The sequence below is a fragment of the Panthera leo genome, chromosome C2 (assembly GCF_018350215.1).
Source record: "Panthera leo isolate Ple1 chromosome C2, P.leo_Ple1_pat1.1, whole genome shotgun sequence".
Lineage (NCBI taxonomy): Eukaryota > Metazoa > Chordata > Mammalia > Carnivora > Felidae > Panthera > Panthera leo.
In genome coordinates this window covers 3,520,466-3,541,075 of record NC_056687.1, presented here as the reverse complement: position 1 = coordinate 3,541,075, position 20,610 = coordinate 3,520,466, and the positions used below count along the sequence as shown (strand labels likewise).

Genomic DNA, 20,610 nt, shown 5'->3' with positions numbered 1-20,610 from the left:
TCCTGGCTTCTGTGGTTGCTGGCAGTCCTTGGCTTGGCTGTGCCTCTGCGGTCACGTGGCCCTCTGCCCTGCCTGTCCCTGTGTCTTCACACGGCCTTTTATAAAGATAGCAGTCATTGGATTTAGGATCTCATTTGATTTGAGGTCGCACATGAGCTAAGTATGACCTCAACTAATTACAGCCCCAGGACTCTGTTTCCAAATAAGGTCCCATTCTGAGGTTTCTGGATGGACTTGAATTGGGAGGAGGGAGGGCTGGTGGGGGGGAGACATTATTCAACCCAGTACAAAGTGGATAATAGAACAAATAAGCATCCACAATCTTGTTTCGTAAACGATAAAGACAGAAAAAGGAGGGTAGAACTACAAAGTGGGAAAAGGAATCAGGAGGGCCGCGTAGGGCTTGGGTCCCGTAACCCCGGGTAACCCCGAGGAAGTCGAGCGTCTGCTCCCTCTCCAGGACAGGCGTAGTGACATGGCTGCTGTGGCCAGGCCTTCTGGAAGGGGAAAAGTCGACCTCTGCTACGGGCTCTTCCCCCTCCCCAAGTCCCACGTAAACAAGAGGAGGAAAGAGAGGGAGGAAGGACCGTCGGCCCTGACACTGGCTGAATCAAAGATACGGCTTTCCTTTTTGGGAGACACAGTTTCCATCTCCAAGAAAACTCCAGTTCGCCGTGTATGTTCACCCTTCGCCCTGACTTCGGGACAGCTTCTCTCAGAGAATCCTGCCGGCCTCTCAGCACGTCCCCTCCCCAAAGACGCTGATGCATCACGAAAAATTCAGATTGGTCTGGAAGCACGTACAGCTCCCCTCTGCGGCCCCTGTACTCAGGGGGCATCCCCCAGCGAGGGGCAGTCAGGGGAATGACCTTCACCCACCAGGCCCTGTGCTGGTGAGTGCCCACTGTAGAACTGCCAGTTAGGGAAGGAGGCAGCGGCCCGGGGAGTGAAGTTGGAGGCCCAGGGAGGGAGGACGGCAGCCTCGAGGTGGAGGGTGGAGGCCCGGGTTGTCCACTAAGTCCCAATAACCTGGACGGACTGCACCATCCAGGAATGCAGGGTAGGGTAGGGCCCCCGGGCTCTTCAGATGTTATCTGGACGAACCGAGGAGCTCTTTATGTCTGGGTTTTTTGACTCTATTTAATAAACATGTTAATGTATCTAATAAAAATCAAGTATTTGTAAGTAGAATATTCCGTTTATGTCTGGGTGGAGAGTAGAGAGCGTGAGCCCAAAAGCCACTCTGTCAAATTCCTGAGCGGAATGACGATGGAATTCGGATTTCTCCTGGCTGATAACACACTCGCGAACCGGTGTTATATAGCATCCTCGAAGGCTCCAGATTCTTCTCTCAGACTCTGGTCCGGCAGGTGCTGGAGCCGACTCAGTCCTAGACCGGTGTTCATACTCCTTGTGGAGACTGGAGAAGGGAGCCCCGTGCCCAGGTGGGGGCAGGTCGGGGTCCCTGTGGAGGTGGAGCCCCGACTCACCCCCTTCTGTCACCCATGCCTCCACCGGAGGTCACTACCCGCCAGAGTGGACACTCTTTTGGAAACTCACTGGCCTTTTCAGACCAGAAACAGGCAGGTTCTTCAGGGTTTGGGGCTGCGCCTCCCGAAACGAGGGGCCTGCCTCTACCTGAGAGCAGGTAGAGGCCCCTGCTCTCATCTCTTGCCGAATACTCTTCCTGCTCACCTGTCTCCCTCTCTGAGAAATACTTTTGTGGAAAGTGGTTCAAACTCTAAAGCTGGAAAAACTTATCTTCTTACACAATTATCTTTTCTTGAGTCTCTGATTCAGATTCATTTCAGTCTTACTCTCGGTTTGCTTTCCGTATAAGCCGAGAAGAGCAGCAAGGCTTTAGGCCAGGGTTTCCCACGTCTTCGACCTTGATTGTCGCACGTCTGCATCGCTGACTTTCTCGTGGAGGTGCCTGAGATATTTATATTCCTGCCTTTCTTGTGTCCTTCTACCAAGTTGCACAGAAACAAAAAAGTAAAAAATAAACAGGATCTGAAACACCCAGGATAGTAGGCTTACAAGAAATTTGCAGTCAATTCTGTTACAGACTAGATGACGGTTTCTTTCTGTCTACTTTATGGACTCTGTTCATATTCCGCATCTCAGATTTCTCTTTGTAGTCATTTTTTTTTAACGAATATTTGAATAGCTTTGGTTTGGACAAAAGTGGCAGATTTTTTAAATGTAATATTATGGGCATCCTGCATACAGGATTAATAATGATATAGGACTGAATGAACAATATACAGCATAAGACAATTTAAAATGCATCCAGTACAGGGGCGCCCGGGTGGCTCAGTTGGTTAAGCGTCCGACTCAGCTCAGCTAATGATCTCGCGGTTTGTGAGTCTGAGCCCCGCATTGGGCTCTGTGCTGACAGCTCGGAGCCTGAGCCTGCTTCAGATTCTATGTCTCCCTCTCTCTCTGCCCCTTCTCTGCTCGTGCTCTGTCCCTCTCTTTCAAAAAATAAAATAAAAACATTACAAAATTAAAACACATTAAGTACATTAAAATACAATACAGTTACAGTGTTTTAGTATGTATGTATGTATTTATTTATTTACTTACTTATTTTCATCCTGATAAGTGCCCTCCTTAGTCTCCATCACCTACTCACGCTTGCCCCCACCCACCTCCCCTCTGGTGACTATCAGTCTCTATAGTTAAGAGTCTGTTCCTTGGTTTGACTCTCTCTCTTCTTTTCCTTTATTCATTTGTTTGGTTTCTTAAATTCCACGTGTGAGTGAAACCGTATAATATTTGTCTTTCTCTGACTGACTTATTTCACTTAACGTTATACTCTCTAGTTCCGCTCATGTCCCTGCAAGCGAGTGGCAAGATTTCACTTTTTTATGGTTGAGTAATATTCCAGTGTATATGTCTACCACATCTACCTTATCCATTCGTCAGTTGGTGGACACTTGGGCTGTTTCCATAATTTGGCTACTGTAGATGATGCTGCTGTAAACATAGGGGCGCACATATTCCCCCGAATTCGTGTTTTTGTATTTGGGAGGTAAATACTCAGTATTGTGATTCCTGGGTCATAGGGTAGTTCTATTTTTAACCTCGGAAGGAACCGCCATACTGTTCCCTAGAGTGGCTGCACCAGTTTGCATTCCCACCAACAGTGCACCCGGGTTCCCCTTTCTCCGCATTCTCACCAACACCTGTTGTTTCTCGTGTTGTTGATTGTAGCCATTCTGACAGGTGTGAAGGGATATCACAGGGTAGTTTTGGTTTGCATTTTCCTGATGGTGAGTGATGCTGAGCCTCTTTTCATGTGTCTGTTGGCCATCTGGGTGCCTTCTTCGGAGAAGTGTCGGTTCATGTCTTCTGCCCATTTTTAAATTGGGTTATTCATTTTTGGGGTGTTGAGTTGTAACAGTTCTTCATATATTTGGCTACTAACCCTTTATCAGATATGTCATTTGCAAATATCTTCTCCCATTCGGTAGGTTGCCTTTTCGTTTTCTTGATTGTTTCCTTTACTGTGCAGAAGCTTTTTATTTTGATGTAGTCCCAGTAGTTTATTTTTGCTTTTATTTCTTTTGCCTTGGGAGACACATCTAGAAAGATGTTGCTATAACCGATGTTAGAGCAATCACTGCCTATGCTCTCTTCAGGGATTTTTTTAAGTTTATTTATTTTGAGAGAGAGAAAACAGGACTGGAGTAGGGGCAGAGAGAGAGGAGAGAGCTAGAATCCCAAGTAGGCTCCACACTGCCAATAAGAGCCCAACACAGGGCTCAAGTGCACACACCGTGAGATCATGACCTGAGCCAAAGTCGGACACTTAACTGACTGAGCCACCCAGGCACCCCTCTCTTTAAGGATTTTTATCTCCTCAGGCCAGTATCTCTCATGAATATAGATGTGAAAGTCCTTAACAAAATATCATCAAACCAAATCCAACAATAAATCAAAAAAATCATACGCCGTGATCAAGGGGATTTATTCCTGGGATGCCAGTGTAGTTCAGTGTTCGCAAAACAATCAGCACGATACCTTACATCAATAAGAGGAAGTAGAAAAACCATAAGATCATTTCAAAGCATGTCAAAATGCTTTCAAAAAGCATTTGACAAAGTATAACATCCGTTCATGATAAAAACCCTCAACAGAGTAGGTCTAAAGGGAACGTACCTCAACATCATAAAGACCATATATGAAAAACCCACAGCGAACCTCATACTCAGTAGGGAAACACAGAGCTTTTCCCCCAAGGTCACGAACAAGACAGGGATGTCTGCTCTCACCACTGTTTTTCAACATAGTACCGGAAGCCGTACCTTCAGTAACCCAACAACAAAAGGAAATAAAAGGCATCCAGGTTGGTAAGGAAGAAACAAAACTCTCGCTATTTACAGTGACGTGATAGATGATATAGAAAACCCGAAAGACTCCACCAAAAATCTACTAGAGCTGATAAATGAACTCAGTAAGGTCATAGGATACAAAATCAATTTACAGAAAACTGTTGCATTTCTCTCTCTTTTTTTTTTTAGCATAATTAGAGCATTTTATTTATTTTTAGTTTGAGAGAGAAAGAGCGTGAGGTGGGGAGGGGGCAGAGCAGAGGGGGAGAGAGAGAGAATCCCAGGGAAGCTCCACACCCAGCGCAGAGCCCAACGTGGCGCTCGGTCCCATGACCCTGGGATCACAACCTGAACCAAAATCAAGAATTGACACTTAACCGGCTGAACCACCCGGGTGCCCCTGGTGCATTTCCATACACTAATAATGAAGGAGCAGAAAGTGAAATTGAGAAAACAACTCTGTTTACAGTTGTACCAAAACCAACAAAATGTTGAGGAATAAACTTAACCAAAGAGGTGAAACACCTGTATCCTGAAAACTATGAAACATTGACAAAGAAAGTCAAAATGGTGCAAAGAAATGGAAAGCCATTCCATGCTCATGCACGGGAAAAACAAACATTGTTAAAACGTCTGTACTACCCAAAGCAATCTATAGACTCCACGCAAACCCTATCAGATACCAAGAGGACTTTTCTCAGCCCTAGAGCAAGCACCCCTAAAATGTGTATGGAACCGCAAAAGACCCCGAATAACCAAAGCACTCTTGAAAAAACTGGAGGCGTCATAATCCCAGATTTCAAGAGATACTACAGAGCTGCAGTAATCAAAGTAGTGTGGTACCAGCACAACAATAGACACATAGGTCAGTAGAACAGAGTAGAAAACCCAGAAATAAAGCCACGATCGTAACGTGTGGTCAATTAATCTTCAACAAAGGAGGCAAGAATACGCAACGGGAAAAGACGGTGTCTTCGACCAGTGGTGCTGGGAAAACTGGACAGTGACATGCAGAAGAATGGAACCGGACCGCTTTCTTACGCCAGACACGAAAAGAAACTCAAAACTAAATACGAGACCCGAACCATCAAAATCCCGGAAGAGAGCACAGGCAGTAACTTCATTTTCTAGCTATGTCTCCGGAGGCAAGGGAAACACGTGTACTCTTAACGCATCTTCTATCGTTTTACGTCACCCCCCACCTCTGTTCTGTGTTTCAGGTACAGAGCCTTCATTTTTGTTTTGACATTTTTGCTGTATGCCAGTTTCCACTTATCCCGAAAGCCTATCAGCATAGTGAAGGTAAGAAATCATAAAAAGCACCCCGTTTCGTGTCCTGCCTATGATTTCTGTAAGGAACTTGTTACTTTAGGAACGGGTTTGGGAGCGAGGGAGGGGGTGGGGGGTGGTGGTGAGACAAGTGGAGGAAACAGACGGTTTAGGAGCAAGTTATCCTCCTTGGTTTCCCTTTTCTGAAATGAACGTCTTCGAAGTGTTTTTAGGGTTTGTAACTTCAGAGGTGCCGCATTAGTCGACGGTTGCAGATTTCTAAAGCTTCGTTAAGTATTTATTCTGTCCTGCATGAATTTTTCCCTCCAGACACATCTAATCTGAAATCGTTCCCCAAGGTGCTTCTCCCGTCACTGTGCTCCGATCCTAAGCCTGGCCGTGGTGGCCCCGCTATTCTTAGAGCCACGAGCTTCTGTTTGAGTGAGGGGTGAGCACCAGGTGACGCTCAGCAGGGCACTTAACTAGACTTCAAGAAGAGAAGATTCGAGTAGACAGTCCTACGTAATAGCCAGTTTAAACCGGGGAAGGAGCGAGTTAATTTTCTTACCCTCACAGGAACGACATCATTTTTGCCTATAGACTGTCAAGGCTTTTGACTCTTGGTTGTAGAAGGAACAGGAAATTGTTTGTTGCCAAAGATCGCTTAGTCAGAACTCGATTGCCTGCCCCCTCACCCTCTGGTCCTGGGCAGGGACGCAGATCGGGCACGGTGATTCTGACCTTTGTAGCCACGCTTCCTCCCTTCCCGCCCAGAGGCCTTCAGGCCAGCGGGACAGGGAATGCCGAACGCGGCCATCGTTCTGTGGACAGTTTTGTGTCCCCTGCTCTCCAGTAACGCCCAGTGGGTGTTAGTTAAACAGCATCCGTCTACTCAAAGGATCCTATAGTTCGTCCTTGACCCCCAGTTAGCAGGAATCTTCCGTACCCTTCACGTCACTGGAGTTTTTGATACACCAAGTTTGAATGACTGCGGGGGGACAAGAGATGGTGGGATGTGATGCCCCCAACCAGGGACTCTAAAATCATACCAAGGACCCGCCACTACGTTTCAATGCTTCCACTCACTCCTTGTCTTCCTTGTTAGGGAAGCGCACATACGGCTCAAGGAAAGGCAAGTTCTAAGAATGGAAGAGGCCATTGGAGGGGTCCCGGTGAGCGCCGTGGGGCTGAAGGAGCTGCTGGGGGTTCAGCATTGACCTCGGGTGGGGGGCAAACGCCTAGAGCAGGGAGGGTGGGCTCTCACCGGCAAGCCCCGCCTAGGGGGCCGAGGCTCCGTGCGAGGACACAGGAGGGGGCGCCGGCCGCCACAGGACCTCCGTGGCGGGACAGGACACTTGGATTCGATGCGCTATCACAAGGGTCCTGCTCAGCCAGGAAGGGATGTAGCATTGCTGCGGGGCACCCTCCCAGCTGCCCCGCCGGGAGCTTGGGGCTTACTGCTGAGGCGGTGTCCCGTCAACTCCTATGTGAGTATTGCATCCGTCAGGACGCCTGCTGAGCCCCGTGGCAGGGCAGGGTGCCCTGTTCATCGTTTGACAGTCCTCGCGGCAGGCCGGGGGGCTCGGGAGCCCAGTCCCCTCGTGCAGGGTGGCGCAGCTCCAGCAAATTCCGCAGGGTCTCTGCTCTCGGCCTCTGTGCCGCGGGCCCGCAGGGTGTGGAGTACCTGAGTACGTCCGCGGCCTCATACCCGGCTTTTCTTTCACACACGGATTTTCAGGCTTAGCGCCTGCGATGGGCTGAGCTGAGGTTTCTTCTTCTCAGGTGGATAAGGTTGTCCCACTACCTGCAGCGACTTAAGCTTTATAACACCTGACAAAGCGCTCACGTGCTTGGGCCCCTTCTGTATAAGACGAGAAGTAGGGATGATTCTGGTGACACGAGGAATAGTTTGAATTCTCTGCAGCCCGTATTTCCCAACACATTATAAGCAACACAAAATTAAAATATATTCGCTTACCTGGAATTGATCACCAGGTAGAACGGTTCTCATTCTTTAAGGACATCTGTAGAGTGACAGACATATGTCATGTCAGATTTAGGCTACTCTGTTTGGACTCACCTTTAATCACCATTGAGACATTTCATTTGTCTCTGATTTTAGTGGAGCAAGAAGTAAGCAAAGATGACAGTGACGGAGAGCCGGGGGCACAGCCCTCCCCCTTCCCACATCCTGTCCCAGCCCGGCCTCAGGCCTCGAGGCTGGGCACTGGCAGGGCCCGCTCCAGGCACTGGGTGCCGCTGGGGGCTCTTTCTCCCCAACGCGCCGCCCCCGTGGGCCCGAGCGTCCCTGAGGGCAGGGGGCTTCTCTGGGGAGCTGCAGGGAGTCCTGTGCCCCGCGGGAATGGGGACACCCACTGGTTTGAGTGTGGGCATCCGGCCCTCCCTGCACACACAGGGCCTGTAGGAAGGAAGGTGTGAAACGCTCAGCAGCTGACAAGACCGCCGGGAAAGCTCGCCACGGTGCATGCCGTGGGTGGAGTGGCCAGTGTCCCGGTGTGCGGGCTTCATTAGAACACAGCAGCGTTTTTTTAAGTTCATTTATCTATTTTGAGAGAGAGACAGAGAGAGAGAGAGAGAAAGCACGATCAAAAGAGGGGGAGAGAGAGAGGAAGAGAGAGAATCCCAAGCAGGTTCCACACTGTCGGTGCAGAGCCCAACGTGGGGCTCAATCCCACAAACTGACATGACCTGAGCCCAGATCCAAAGTCGGATGCTTAACCGACTGAGCCACCCAGGTGCCCTGCCACAGTGTCTTTTTAACTGAACAAAGTCTCCCTAGAATACATGTGGAAAAATGTGCAAGAATTAATGACCAAGGAAACATTAAGCCACCATGATCAAGTTTTCATGGTACGCCTGAGAGTAGACCAAGAGGTCAGTAGAAGAGAATAGAAACGTGGCGTGGTCGACGGAGGTGCTGGGAAAAGTGTAGCTCATTTAGCAAAAGGCATGAGCGCAGCTGGCTACTCGGCTACAAGAATGAAGTGGGCTCTCTGTCTTATACAAATAGATGGGTACATTAAAGAATTAAATAGGAAAAATAAGTAAACTCCCAAGAGCGAAAGTATGTCCATCTTAGAGGTGTGGAGTTGGCAAGCCCGAAGGCGGCCGGCCAGAGGGGATGGCGGGCGGGGTCGTTCACGGACACCCGGTGGCCCGGCGAGAGCAGTCACGAAGGCGAGCGAAAGTGGCCCCTGACCGTATCACTCCCGCTGTCTAAACACTTGCCCTCGTCAGGGCAGCGAGGGCAGGGAGACGGCCAGGCACTGGCAGTGGGGACGCCGGGCTCCCGCCTTCTGGGGACCATTCTGTGAACCATATCTCTTCCGAGATAGAATATGCACCCTTCAGCCGCTCTGGGACCCTTGCCCATTAACCGAAAGCACCGCCGTCCTTAAAATCTGCAAATGTGTCTTCACTGTGGCAGTGTTTGCAATTCCAAAAAGAAAAAGGAAAAATCCTGCATATTATGTGACCCCAGTCAGCAGGTGAAAGAACGTTTGAGTAAATTATGGCCAGTCCATAAGCTGATATACGCAGCCGCTTAAAAGAATCACAGGGGCGCCTGGCGGGCTCAGTCAGAAGAGCGTGCGGCTCTCCATCTTGGGGTCGTGAGTTCGAGCCCCACGTGGGGTTCAGAGAGTACTTAAATAAACTTCAAAAAGTAAACAAACAAGTATTAAGAAACAAAACGATAATTAATCAGAGCCAGACCAGGTGACACAGGAAGATTTCTAGAGCTATTTTGAGAGGGGAGAGGAAGGTGTACTTAATGTCTATATAGAACGGTTCCGTGTTTGAAAACCAGAGGATGCACAGGAGCAGAAAGCCCCCCGCCCCCTCTCCGTGCCCCTGAGGCAGCGGGCGTGGGCTGGCGACGCGGTCCTGTGGTGCCAGTGGTTCCCGCAGACCAGCTGAGCACACGCAGGGCCCGCCGCCCTTCCCGAGGTCAGCCTGTCCCCACGCTCACGCTGCTCTAGCAAGTTCCGTGGGCTGGGTGGCTCACCAGCAGCAGACGTGTACTGCTCTCAGTCCTGGGGGCTGGAAGTCCCAGATCGGGGAGCCAGCGGGGTCCGGCCTGCAGATGGCCGCCTCCCCGTGTCCTCACGTAGGGGACCTGCCATCCTCACAGAGGCCCCCGCTCCTACTCCATCACGGGGGCGGGGGGCAGGTTTCAACACAGGGATTTGGGGGAACACAGGCATTCAGACCACCGCAGGTACCGGAACTTTCCTTTCTCCTTTAGGACCTCCTCTGGATAATGCCTTGGCAAGTTCTTTTAACCCAAAGCCTGATAAAAGGAATGTAAAGGACTAGTTAAAGTGAACGGGCCACACCACCTGGTGGACCACAGAGAGCTAACCACACGTGTCCCTGCATGTGGACGACGTCCACACTCACACGTACACGCAGGCACTCGTGCTCTAATCTGAGCTCTCACTGTGTCGTCTACAGGGGGCACAACCACGACCCCTCTCCTGGGGGCGTTGACAAGGCCGGCATCCCACTCTGACCTGCCGTCCCCATCGTCACCGCCCTGAATTCCTGACCCCGGCCTGGTCCCCGCCCCGGTCCCCGCCCGGTTGGTTTTCTGCTCAGTCACCCAGAACCAGCAGCATCACTGGGGCCTGGCAGACCTGAGAACCCAGGAGGTGCCCCCCCCCCCCACAGTTGGGAGGAATGAGTGTATGAGGCTCGTGGCTCAAGTTGAGGCTTAAACAACAGTCTTCAGTAAATGTGCGTCCACGTACAGATATGTGTGCCTAAGTCTGCGTGGATGTGAGCGCGTGTAGAACGTCGGTGCCTCCGGAAGGCCAAGATGCCCGCTGATCCCACGTGGTTCCCTCTTGTTGCCCACTGGTAGGGGGACTGGGGGAGGGGCCGGGGCTGGAGATGCATCTGCAGACGGGACAGAGAGCACCCGCACCCCACCCCCGCCTGCCCCTCCCCGACCCCCACCCGCCTTGTGGCCCCGTGGCTGTTTTCGTGGCTGCTTGCCGTGTCCCCCCATCCTGCGGACACCAGCCCCTCCCGCCCCCGCCCCCACCTTCCAATCCCCGTGGCACTTGCTGTGTAGTTTGTCGCTGTCCCGCCATGTGGCACGTGGGCAGTGGTAAATAACCTGGAGGGTCGTGTACCTGGAGCCTCCAGGCCACATAGTCTCCTGATTGCTTGGCTTTTAATGACCGCCTGGTGTCACACGTCCATTAATTTTGTTACCTGTGGAAACATCCGCGTAAAAATTGGCAAGGGCCAAGGACTAGCCCCCCGTCGGTGTCACACCAGGGTATGAACCCGTTCCCCTGCTGAGGGTTTTTCTGATCAGATCCTCTTGGCCTAATTCATCCTTAACTTTCGCTCACACACCGGGTATGGGAATAAAGCTGGTGGCTGACAGCCAGCACGTGGCGATAGAAACAAGCATCCTCGGGACCAGTGTGAAGTCTTTGCTGGCTCTCCTGCAGCCCTTCGGCCGCCCAGAGGGTGCAGATCGCGGTTCCGGTGGGAAGGGTGCGGGCTGGGGAAGGGCTCAGCGCGGCCGCCAGAAGCTGGAGTGAGTAGGGGGCCCCCTGCCTTGGTGAAGTCGCTGTGCCCTCTGAGAGTCCAGGGGAGAAGCGGGAGGCCAGCCCCGTGGCACCGGAGTCCCCGCTCAGAGTCCCCCTCATCACAGGACAACCAAGATGAAACCCTTTTCTGCTTGTTTATGACACAAGAAGGGATCCTTCCTCATCTTTCTTGGTCCCAGGGGATGTGGAAGCCCCGCTTGGAGCCGTGGCCCACAGCTACCTCCTCCCTCGTTCCGTCTCGGCAGGCGGGTCAGCGCCCGGCCCGCCTGCGGCTCTCTCCGCGACGGATGGACAGCGAGGGCGGTGAGGCACGGGGTCTGGCCCAGGGAAGGGTGACTTCTACGGGGAGAGGAGGAGCCAAGTATGAACCCGGGGGAATGGGGAAGGGCCGCCTGCTGTGTGCAGGGCAGGGCGACTCCGAGATCCAGGCCAGCACAGCCGGCCTCCGGCCCCCGGAGGGTGAGAGGAAAGCTGTCTTGCAAAGACTCGACTGAGTTTGTAAAGCGGAGCCCGCGGAGAATTTTTAGGGCGAGGTTTGAATGCTAGCAGAACGCCCAGTGCTGATGACAAGCCACGGGACCACAGAGCGGCTGAGTCCCATGTGCCCTGCCAGGCCTCGGTGGCGTGTGTCCGTGCAAAACCAGGAGGCGTCCAGCCCAGGCTGACCACAGCCCTGGCAAGGGCAGCCGTTCGCAGGAGCCTCTTTGGTGACTCCCTCTGGAAGAGACGGGTGCCAGGGAAGGAGGCGGTGGGCAGGACGTGTGGCCGCTGTTCTTTCTGGGGCCAGCTTTCCTCGTGAGCCCCAGACCCCTGCCTTCACGCTGCGGCTCCGTGAAGAACGCCGCTTGGGGCCCTGCTCCCACTAAGGGCCACTCCCTGCCCTTGTGGTTGCCTCCTTTCTGCCCTCACTCACACCTGGGGGATTACTTCATCTGAGCCCCTGGGAGCAGAAAAACCCAGAAAATGCACAGCGGGCGGCAGGGGCGCCTGGGGAGGGGAGACATGGACCGTGGGGCTGAGAGGCAGACTGGCAGACAGGCGGAGGTTCCCCCGTAGCAAGACGGGCCCTTTTCTGGAAGGGGAGGTCCTCTTGTAAGGAGCACCCTGCGTCCCCTGCGCCCTGCACACAGCCCCGGTGCCCACTCCTCCGGCCCTCCCTGGTGCGTCCATGCCCCGGAACGGCATCACCGATCCCGCTAAGTTCTGCGGCTGAGGGGGGCCAGCCCTGTCTGCAGGCGGGCACACTGAGGCGGGTGGGAGCGACTTCCGCAGGCCCCTACACCTGTCAGCCAGAGGGCCCCCGAGCCTTACACTCCTCCGCCCCTGGCCCGCGTGCTGGCTCCGCGGACAACTTGGTGGGTCGGTGGCCTTGTGCCCCATCTGTGCTGTTGTCTTACTGAGGCACGGGATCTGCACATGTCAACACCCGCAGATCTGAAGCGTCTAGCCTGGCAAATATGCGCAAGCTCGAATCATCCCTAGGTTAGGGTCTGGCCCCTTCCAGCTCCCGCTCCGGGCCCCGCGTGCCCCGCCCCCTTCGCGGCCCTCCTGCTGGTGAGTGAGTGTCACCGCTGCCACCTGGGGCTAGGTTCTGTCCTCCAGTGACCGACCGAGTCTGCCCTTTGCGCTCCTCACGTCAGGCTTCTTCTGATGGGAGATTCATCCTCCTCTTTGCTTGGACCTGTGCCTTGCTCTCCGGCTTCGCGGGGCATTTACTCGGGTGTGAATCTGGCACGATGAGGCCGTGTTCGCAGTGTGGCAGGCGGTGCCGGGCTGGCAGCAGGCGGCTCTCAGCTGCGTGGGCGTCTCCGCCGCCCGACCGTCACAGGCCTGTGTTGGCTGTGTGTGAGTTCGGGGCTGGGAGCGGCAGAGGCCCGAGCAGCCCCGGTCACCGCAGGCGTTCGGTGGGTCGTGCAGAGGCCTCGGCGGGGCCTCGCTCCCCCAGAGCGTGGTTGCCCTGGGAAGACCGAAAGGAGGGGGCGGCTGTTCCAATGCCGCGAGCCCCTGAACCTGGCCTGAGCGCGCTCTCTGTCTCTGCTGATGTCCTAGGGTGAGCTCCACAGGTACTGTGCCGCACTGAACGAGGGGGACGTCGAATTCAGCAGCCAGAGCCAGAGGGCCAGTGACACCCCCCGCCAGCAGCCACCAGACAACGAGACTGACTGCAGCTGGGCCCCGTTCGGTGAGCTCTCCGTCTGTCCACCCCTGTGCGTCCCGATCCTGACGCGCGCCGTCCTGCGGCCTCTCGCGTGGCTAGACAGCCAGTGCTGAAAGCGACAGGCAGCCTCACCGATTTGGGAGACACTAACGATGTTCCCGGACGTGACCGCCTGTCCGGGGACAGCTCTGTCCTGTCACCCGCTCGCCTCCTCCCGCAGCTACCGTGTCCGCGGCACCTGCCGACGCCCGGGAGATCCTCTTTCTGGGGAAATCTGCTCAAGAGGACTTGTATTTTGCATCTGTCGGGGCTGAGGGCCAGGCTTTGCTGAGCGGGGACCGTGCTGGACAGGAGAGGGAGCCCCCAGAGGTGTGGGGCGGGGGCTGGCCCGGGGCTGCTGCAGAAAAGCCAGATTAACTCGGGAGGCAAAATGAATAAAAAAACCACATGCTCCCCATGCACGGTGGGGATTTTCTCTAATCCAGATGACGTCTAGTTAGTGATTATTTGAGAATGTGGCAACTTTCTTTCCCTTTGTCCGGAAGCCAACCGGATGTCCTGCGACATTTTCTGTGTTCAGAACCGTCCCTTTCTCCTTCCGCGTCTGCTGCCCAAGTGTAGAGAGGAGGCATGTGCACTTTGTCACCCGGCCCCAGAACACAGACTGGTATTTAGTGGAAGTAGGCCATACTCACTGTTTCCTGCCGATTTTCCCCCTGTGTAGACCAGGACAACTACCAGCAGCTGCTCGGGGCCCTGGACTACTCGTTCCTGTGCGCCTACGCCATCGGCATGTACCTGAGGTAGGTCTGCCTGCTTCTCAGATGCTCGTCGTTCTCGTCCGTTCGCCGCAGGACATGTCTGCGGGTTGCTTGCCACCCCGGCTCTTCTCAGAGAGGAGGGTAAAGTGTGCTGCAGGGCTGATCAACACGAGACCGCAGAGCGGTGCGTGTAGACGCCCCGGATGTCGTGCTGCTCAGGGCGGGCCGTCCGGGGACGGCTCTCAGGGCCCCGGGCTTTCGGAGGCACTGTTAACCCTGCCGTGGGGTGGTCGCCGGGAACAGGGTGCTGGTAGCTCCCGGGGATCGTGTGCAGAGTGATCCTCTGCTCTGTCCCTGGGGCCACCATCTGTTCACACGAGCCGGATCACTAGGGTCACAGCAGTTTAGGGTGTGTGCCGGGCACGTCCCCCTGGCTGCCCAGCTCGCCCCAGACGGCACCTCACTGTCCTCCTTGTGGGTGGGGCACGGACCCCAGAGACACGCAGCTGGGAATAAATCCGACTCAGTGCTGCCCCTCTTTGGGCCTCAGCTTCCCCTCTGCGAAATGGGCACAACAGTGGTTAACTCCCCGGATCATGGCAGGAGAGGATGAGCTAATCCGTGTAGAATGCGCAGAGCAGAGCCCGGCCCGCGGAGTGTTCCCAGCGTCGGTCACATGCGATTCTCACCCCGTCCTGCATCGACCCAGGAAGGTGGAAGTGTTATGTGGGTAACAGGATATGTGATTGGCTGATTAAAAACTGGTATCGTGTCAGTCCAGCCGGGTTTAAAAAAAAAATCATAGGGACTAAAGGCCTTCAGCTCAAGAGGCTTTTGTTCAGAGACCCAGTGATCTTCAGAGCTTTGAGCATCGTGGGGACACCCGTGAGCGGTTAGCTTCTCTGTGATATCCACCAGAGTGTGGCATCACCCAGACCTGCCCCTGGACCCCAGTGCAGGGTGGGGGTGGTGCCCGGTCAGGCACTTTCTGTTGGTGGAGTGGACGGCCCCTCTGTATTTCATTTGCATAGCCCTGCAGAACGGGTTTGAAAGAACGAATGTGTAACTATGGATACGGAAGCCTGTGGTGTGTGCCCCTCCCCTGCTCATGCTCTGTCTCTCTCTCCCAAAAATAAATAAACCTTAAAAAAATTAAAAAAAAAAAAAAAAGAAAAAGCCCAAAGGTTGGACTGTGTTTTTCCCAGTTACTAGAAAACAGTATATTTTTTTAATTTTTTTTTTTTAACATTTATTTATTTTTGAGACAGAGAGAGACAGAACATGAACAGGGGAGGGGCAGAGAGAGAGGGAGACACAGAATCTGAAACAGGCTCCAGGCTCTGAGCTGTCAGCACAGAGCCCGACGCGGGGCTCGAACTCACGGACTGTGAGATCATGACCTGAGCCGAAGTCGGACGCTTAACCGACCAAGCCACCCAGGCGCCCCTAGAAAACAGTATTTAAATGCAGTTCTCAGCTTAGCGTGATATTGTCCCCCAGGCAACACTTAGCAGGATCTGGAAACAAGGTTGCTGTCACAACCGGACAAGGGGGTGCTTGGCATCTAGTGGGCAGAGACCAGGGCCGCTGAGCATGCTATGGCACAAAGAGTGACCCGACCCCACAGGTCAAGAGGGTCGAGGTTAAGAAGGCTTTAAATAAGAGGGTCTTACTGTTGCTTATGTATCAGCAAAGATAACGTGTCATGAAACTCGCCAGTGAGGGTTTGTTAACAAAATTCTGCCTCGTGTAGAATCCAGAGTAGACTCGTGGCTGTAACAAAGGCATACACTGCTTCTTTGGATGGCCCTTTAGTGACGCTGTGACACGTGGCTCAGGAAACGGATCGCTTGTATGTCGGGTGAACCGCATACGGGGGCGCCTTCATCAGCCCAGACCTTCCTAGCAGGTGCGCCCTGGCCTTTGGTCCCGGTATGAATCGGATGTCATGTGGAATGGTGTCCGTTCCCTCAGGCCTTTTCTTTAGCGACTTGGAAGCAGAGACTAAATTTGGGCCCAGTGTCATATAGCCAGACTGGAGAACATGTGTCAGCCCTGGCCGACGGCACTAGCTCTGTCCCGTGACGCCAGGCAGGTCAGCCAGCCCCTCCGAGACATGTCTTCTCTCCTCTGAAGCCAGCGGGTTGAAGCAGAGAACTTGCTTAGCTCTAGAACGCTCTTGAGTTTGTGACCGGTTTCTCCCCAGCTTAAAATCTGACCTGAATGTTGTTTCTAATTTTTTTTTAAAATTTTTTATGTTGATTTATTTTCGAGAGAGAGAGAGAGAGAGAGAGTGTGAGCAGGCGAGGGGCAGAGAGAGAGGGAGACACAGAATCCGAAGCAGGCTCCAGGCTCCGAGCCATCAGCACAGAGCCCGACGCGGGGCTCAAACCCACAAACTGTGAGACCACTGACCTGAGCTGAAGTCTGACACTCAACGGACTGAGCCACTCAGGCACCCCTGTTTCTAATTTTAAGTTACTTCCTCTGCCTTAGTCATTTGCCTCAGTCACCGGTGCGGTGTTAAGTAGATTGCTTTATTTGGGGACTCCAGAAGGACAGGTTTTCTAGTGTGTTCGTTCTTGAGATAAAAGACAGAATCGTGGAGATGGTTCCCAGAGCATTGTTCACGGGCAGGTAGGGGTCACTCTCCATTAAGTTTCTTCTTTATCCGAATCCCTTAATGGCCACGTGGAAGAAAATATGACCCGTGGTTTCTCATGGCTGCAAAAGCCTCCCATTTACCTGGGATTATTCTGGGTTTTCTGCACTGAACAAGTGACACTGTCACGTTGCTCCTTGGTGGCCCTTCCCCTAAGGCGGTGAGAGGCCACCCTGCCCTGGGCCCTTCACCCACAGTGACCCCACCCAGAGCACCTGGGCTCTGGGAAGGAGCTTTCCAGCCAGCTGCTCATTTTGAGCCACCTTGCCGGTGGAGAGGAGCATGTCACCCCCTGTCCCCGACCTCACGCTCCAGTCTGTCTGTCTTCAAACCGGGTCACGGTGGTGCCAGCAGGAAGGCAGCTGGCAGAGCCCCTCCAGCCCGGCGTGTTAACGCAGGGGACTCGGTGACAGCTCGGGGGCGAGCGACTAACTGAGGCCACAACTGATCCCTTTCATGACACGCCTACATCTGCCCTTCCAGATGTTTGAACACTATGCACAGTTACTGGATGCTGTTTACAGAAAAACGCGTTTAACTAGCAGGACGAGATTTTGGTTGTTTTAATTGGCAACCGTCACAGGCAAGTCATAGTGTTTGAGGTTTATTACTTGACAGTTAGTGGCTTTTACTAGAAATAAAGTCCTAAGAGATGTTGCCAATTGCCAATTTCTGGTTAATAAGTGCTCCACTGGAGACAGCTGTGATGAAATCTTCCTGGAAACTGTAGCGCATCGGAGTTCTGAAAGCTCGGAGAACAGCGTGAAAACATCCGGAAAGATCCGGACCCTTCACGTTATGGGTGTGTTTGTTTTCTCATGTTTGCTTCTTTCTTCTCCATCCTCAGTGGCATAATAGGGGAACGCCTGCCCATTCGGTATTACCTAACTTTTGGGATGCTGGCCAGTGGTGCTTTTACCGCCCTGTTTGGATTAGGGTATTTCTACAATATCCACAGTTTCGGCTTCTACGTGGTAACTCAGGTGAGGTCTGGGTCCGCGGCTCCCCACGGATGGGGTTTCCGTGATGAATCGGACTGGGCCTTTCTGCCACGAGAGGAGGCTGCCTGGGGGTGGGGGTGCACGGGGTCCTGTCTGCCGTTGGGGTCGGTGCTGGCACAGGAAGTTCTGTCCTTGCAGTAGCTGTGAGGCCTCCCTTAGTCCTGGGACCTGCCTCTTAAATCCTCCCCCTCCGAGCCCCCCGCTGGGCACTGAGGCAGGGACCCTGGGAGCCCTGCCGCCCGAGTGTGGGAGACTTCGTGTCCTGTGGCCCATTTGACCTGTCTCGATGGAGGGACACAGGGTGGCAGGGGTGGGAGGAAGGGAGCACTCTGGAGCTGCTGGCGGGAGGTCGGCGTTGCGGGTGGTCAGCAGGGCGGAGAGGAGAGAGCCTCACAGTGCTCCAAGGGAAGTAGAGCCAGGCCGTGGGCTCTGCCCTTCCTGCCGGCCCATCTGTCCTGGTCTGCCACTGCCCCCGCCCTGCCCCGCCCTGGGTAAACATCGACCACAAGTGAGAAATGAGGAAAATACTCATGCCCAGCCTCTGAGGCTCTCCAGAGCCTGAGGGTGTCGTCAAATCATCAAAGCCAACTGTCCGGAATTTGCTTTTCAAATGTTGCCCTTGGACTTGAACAAGTTTGGCTGTTTTAATGACAACAGTGATTCACACTTTATAGTAAAATAAAAAATTAGAAGGAAGGAAAAGATCTTCCCAGAGTCCCAGCTTGTTCCTAGAGGGAAGGCAAGCCGGACTGGCCCAGGGACACTGTAGGGGGCAAAGGAGGGCAGCTCCTGTCGTGCCCTTGACCCTGGATGCCCCGAGACTAAAGCAGACCTGCTCGCGCTTCTTGAACCTTCTGAGAGCGTCAGCCCGGGCGCTGTTGAAACGTGGAGAAACGCTTCCCCGAGCTCTGCGTCCAGCCCGTTCTCCTCTCAGAGGCTCAGGCCACAGAAGTGAAAGCACTTATGTATGATTTCCATGCACGTGTGTGTGTGTGTGTGTGTGTGTGTGTGTGTGTGTGTGTGTGTGTTGCTGAAAACACATCTGTGGCTCTTGAGGCTCCCATCAAGGAGGGTTTTGCTGCCTTGTTGCTGTGGGAGTCCCCGCTGTGCGCCCAAACTTGCAAAGAACCGGGGAAGCGAGCGCCTGTGAGCCTGGCCTGAAGACGGCTGCGTGCGCTTTCCCGCCTGCCGTCAGCCCTCCTTTGCCCCGTCACAGATCATCAACGGACTGGTGCAGACCACTGGCTGGCCCAGCGTCGTCACCTGCCTCGGCAACTGGTTCGGAAAAGGAAGGTGAGAAAAGGCTCCCGCTTTCAGCACCATTTATTTTTTCAGATTCTGACGCAAACCAGACCACGTCATTTTTAGTTTTTCTTTAGATCCGCTGCGGAAAAAGCCGCTTTTGCTAGCCTACTCTCTCAAAGATGATTGACACTCTGGGGTTCTGAGATTCAGGTGGGACTTTGTCCCTGTCGCGGGCTGGGGGAGCGTGTCGTTCTGTGCAGCTGGTCACCCGTGAGCCTGGCAGAAACACGGAGCTTAGGGCCCGGCCCCGGGTCTTGTGAAGCAATAAGTATATTGTCCCAAGACAGGAAGGCACCTGGAAGGGTGACAGGTCCTGAGCTGCACTCAGTGTTTGGCGATGGGCCCACGGTCCGTGATTTCTGCATGGCGCACGGTGTGGCCAGGCCCGAGAGCACACAGCGCTGGGAGCCACGGGGAAAGCAGGGAAGCAGGGCCAGAACCCACCGCCGTGAGCCCGGGTTCGATCCTTCAGCCGGCGGGGTCCTCGACGTGAACTTTTGCTAATGGGGCATCTCCTCAAACGATCGTATTTGTTTTTAAAGTTTATTTTTAGTTTTGAGAGACAGAGACAGCGTGAGTGGGGGAGGGGCAGAGAGAGGGCAAGAGGGAGAATCCCAAGCAGGCTCCGAGCTGTCAGCCCAGAGCCGGACGTGGGGCTCCAACTCCCGAGCCGTGGGATCACGCCCTGAGCCCAAATCCAGAGTCAGACGCTCAACCGGCTGAGCCCCCCGGGTGCCCCAGATGATTGTATTTCAGTTTCGGAGGCACAAATGTAAATGTGGGGCCTTCCAAGAAGGTCAGGGAAAGGCTTCTTTCCTCTTCGTAAGCGCAGAATAACAGAGCCCTGAGAGGGGTGTGCAGTGCCACGGCCTGACGCGTGTCCCGCCAGACAACCTTGCGGGGGTGGCGTCCGCGCCGCCCGTTGATTTCGATGTTTCCTCGCACCCGTCGTAGGCACCGTCTGTCCTCCACCTGCCGGTCCACTGAAGCTTCTCGACATCATTGGCCGTCTTGTGTTTTGTTGTGTTGCAGGCGAGGTTTGATTATGGGGGTCTGGAACTCCCACACGTCCGTGGGCAACATTTTGGGGTCCTTGATTGCCGGCTACTGGGTGTCCACGTGCTGGGGCCTGTCCTTCGTCGTGCCCGGGGCCATTGTGGCAGCGATGGGGATCGTGTGCTTTCTCTTTCTCATCGAACGTAAGTACCCCGGCCTTGGAGATGGCGCCCCGGGAGGGCCTCGCGGGGCGAGTTGTTAAGAGAACGCGCTGTGTTGGCCCAGCGCGGGCCCGCGGTCGCCCTGGCTCTCCCCTTGCCAGGTAACCTTCTGTCTTCAGGTCTGGCTGGGTTTTCTGTCGTCTCCTGATTTCTGGAGTAACTGATGTTGAGATTTCCTCCCGTGCCAACCTGCCCTCCTGCCCCGCGGCGCAAGGTGCGCGTGGCTGGCCCGGTGCCGGCAACGTCACGTCTGCCCGAGGCCTGCCACGCTGCTCACCTGCCGGGGTGCGGCGCCCAGCCCGCGTGGCC

General features: G+C 54.3%; 1 protein-coding gene across 12 annotated transcripts in view; it reads left to right on the top strand.

The window, feature by feature from the left end:
• The window catches only part of SLC37A1 (solute carrier family 37 member 1), a 77,457-nt gene that overhangs the window by 21,610 nt on the left and 35,237 nt on the right, over window positions 1-20,610 (top strand). For all 12 annotated transcript variants that reach the window (XM_042954599.1, XM_042954607.1, XM_042954600.1 and 9 more), the window contains 6 exons: window positions 5,561-5,642; window positions 13,247-13,379; window positions 14,080-14,158; window positions 17,626-17,761; window positions 18,996-19,072; window positions 20,117-20,283. In XM_042954599.1, coding sequence (XP_042810533.1) covers window positions 5,561-5,642; window positions 13,247-13,379; window positions 14,080-14,158; window positions 17,626-17,761; window positions 18,996-19,072; window positions 20,117-20,283 — 674 coding nt within the window. The remainder of the gene's footprint in view (window positions 1-5,560; window positions 5,643-13,246; window positions 13,380-14,079; window positions 14,159-17,625; window positions 17,762-18,995; window positions 19,073-20,116; window positions 20,284-20,610) is intronic.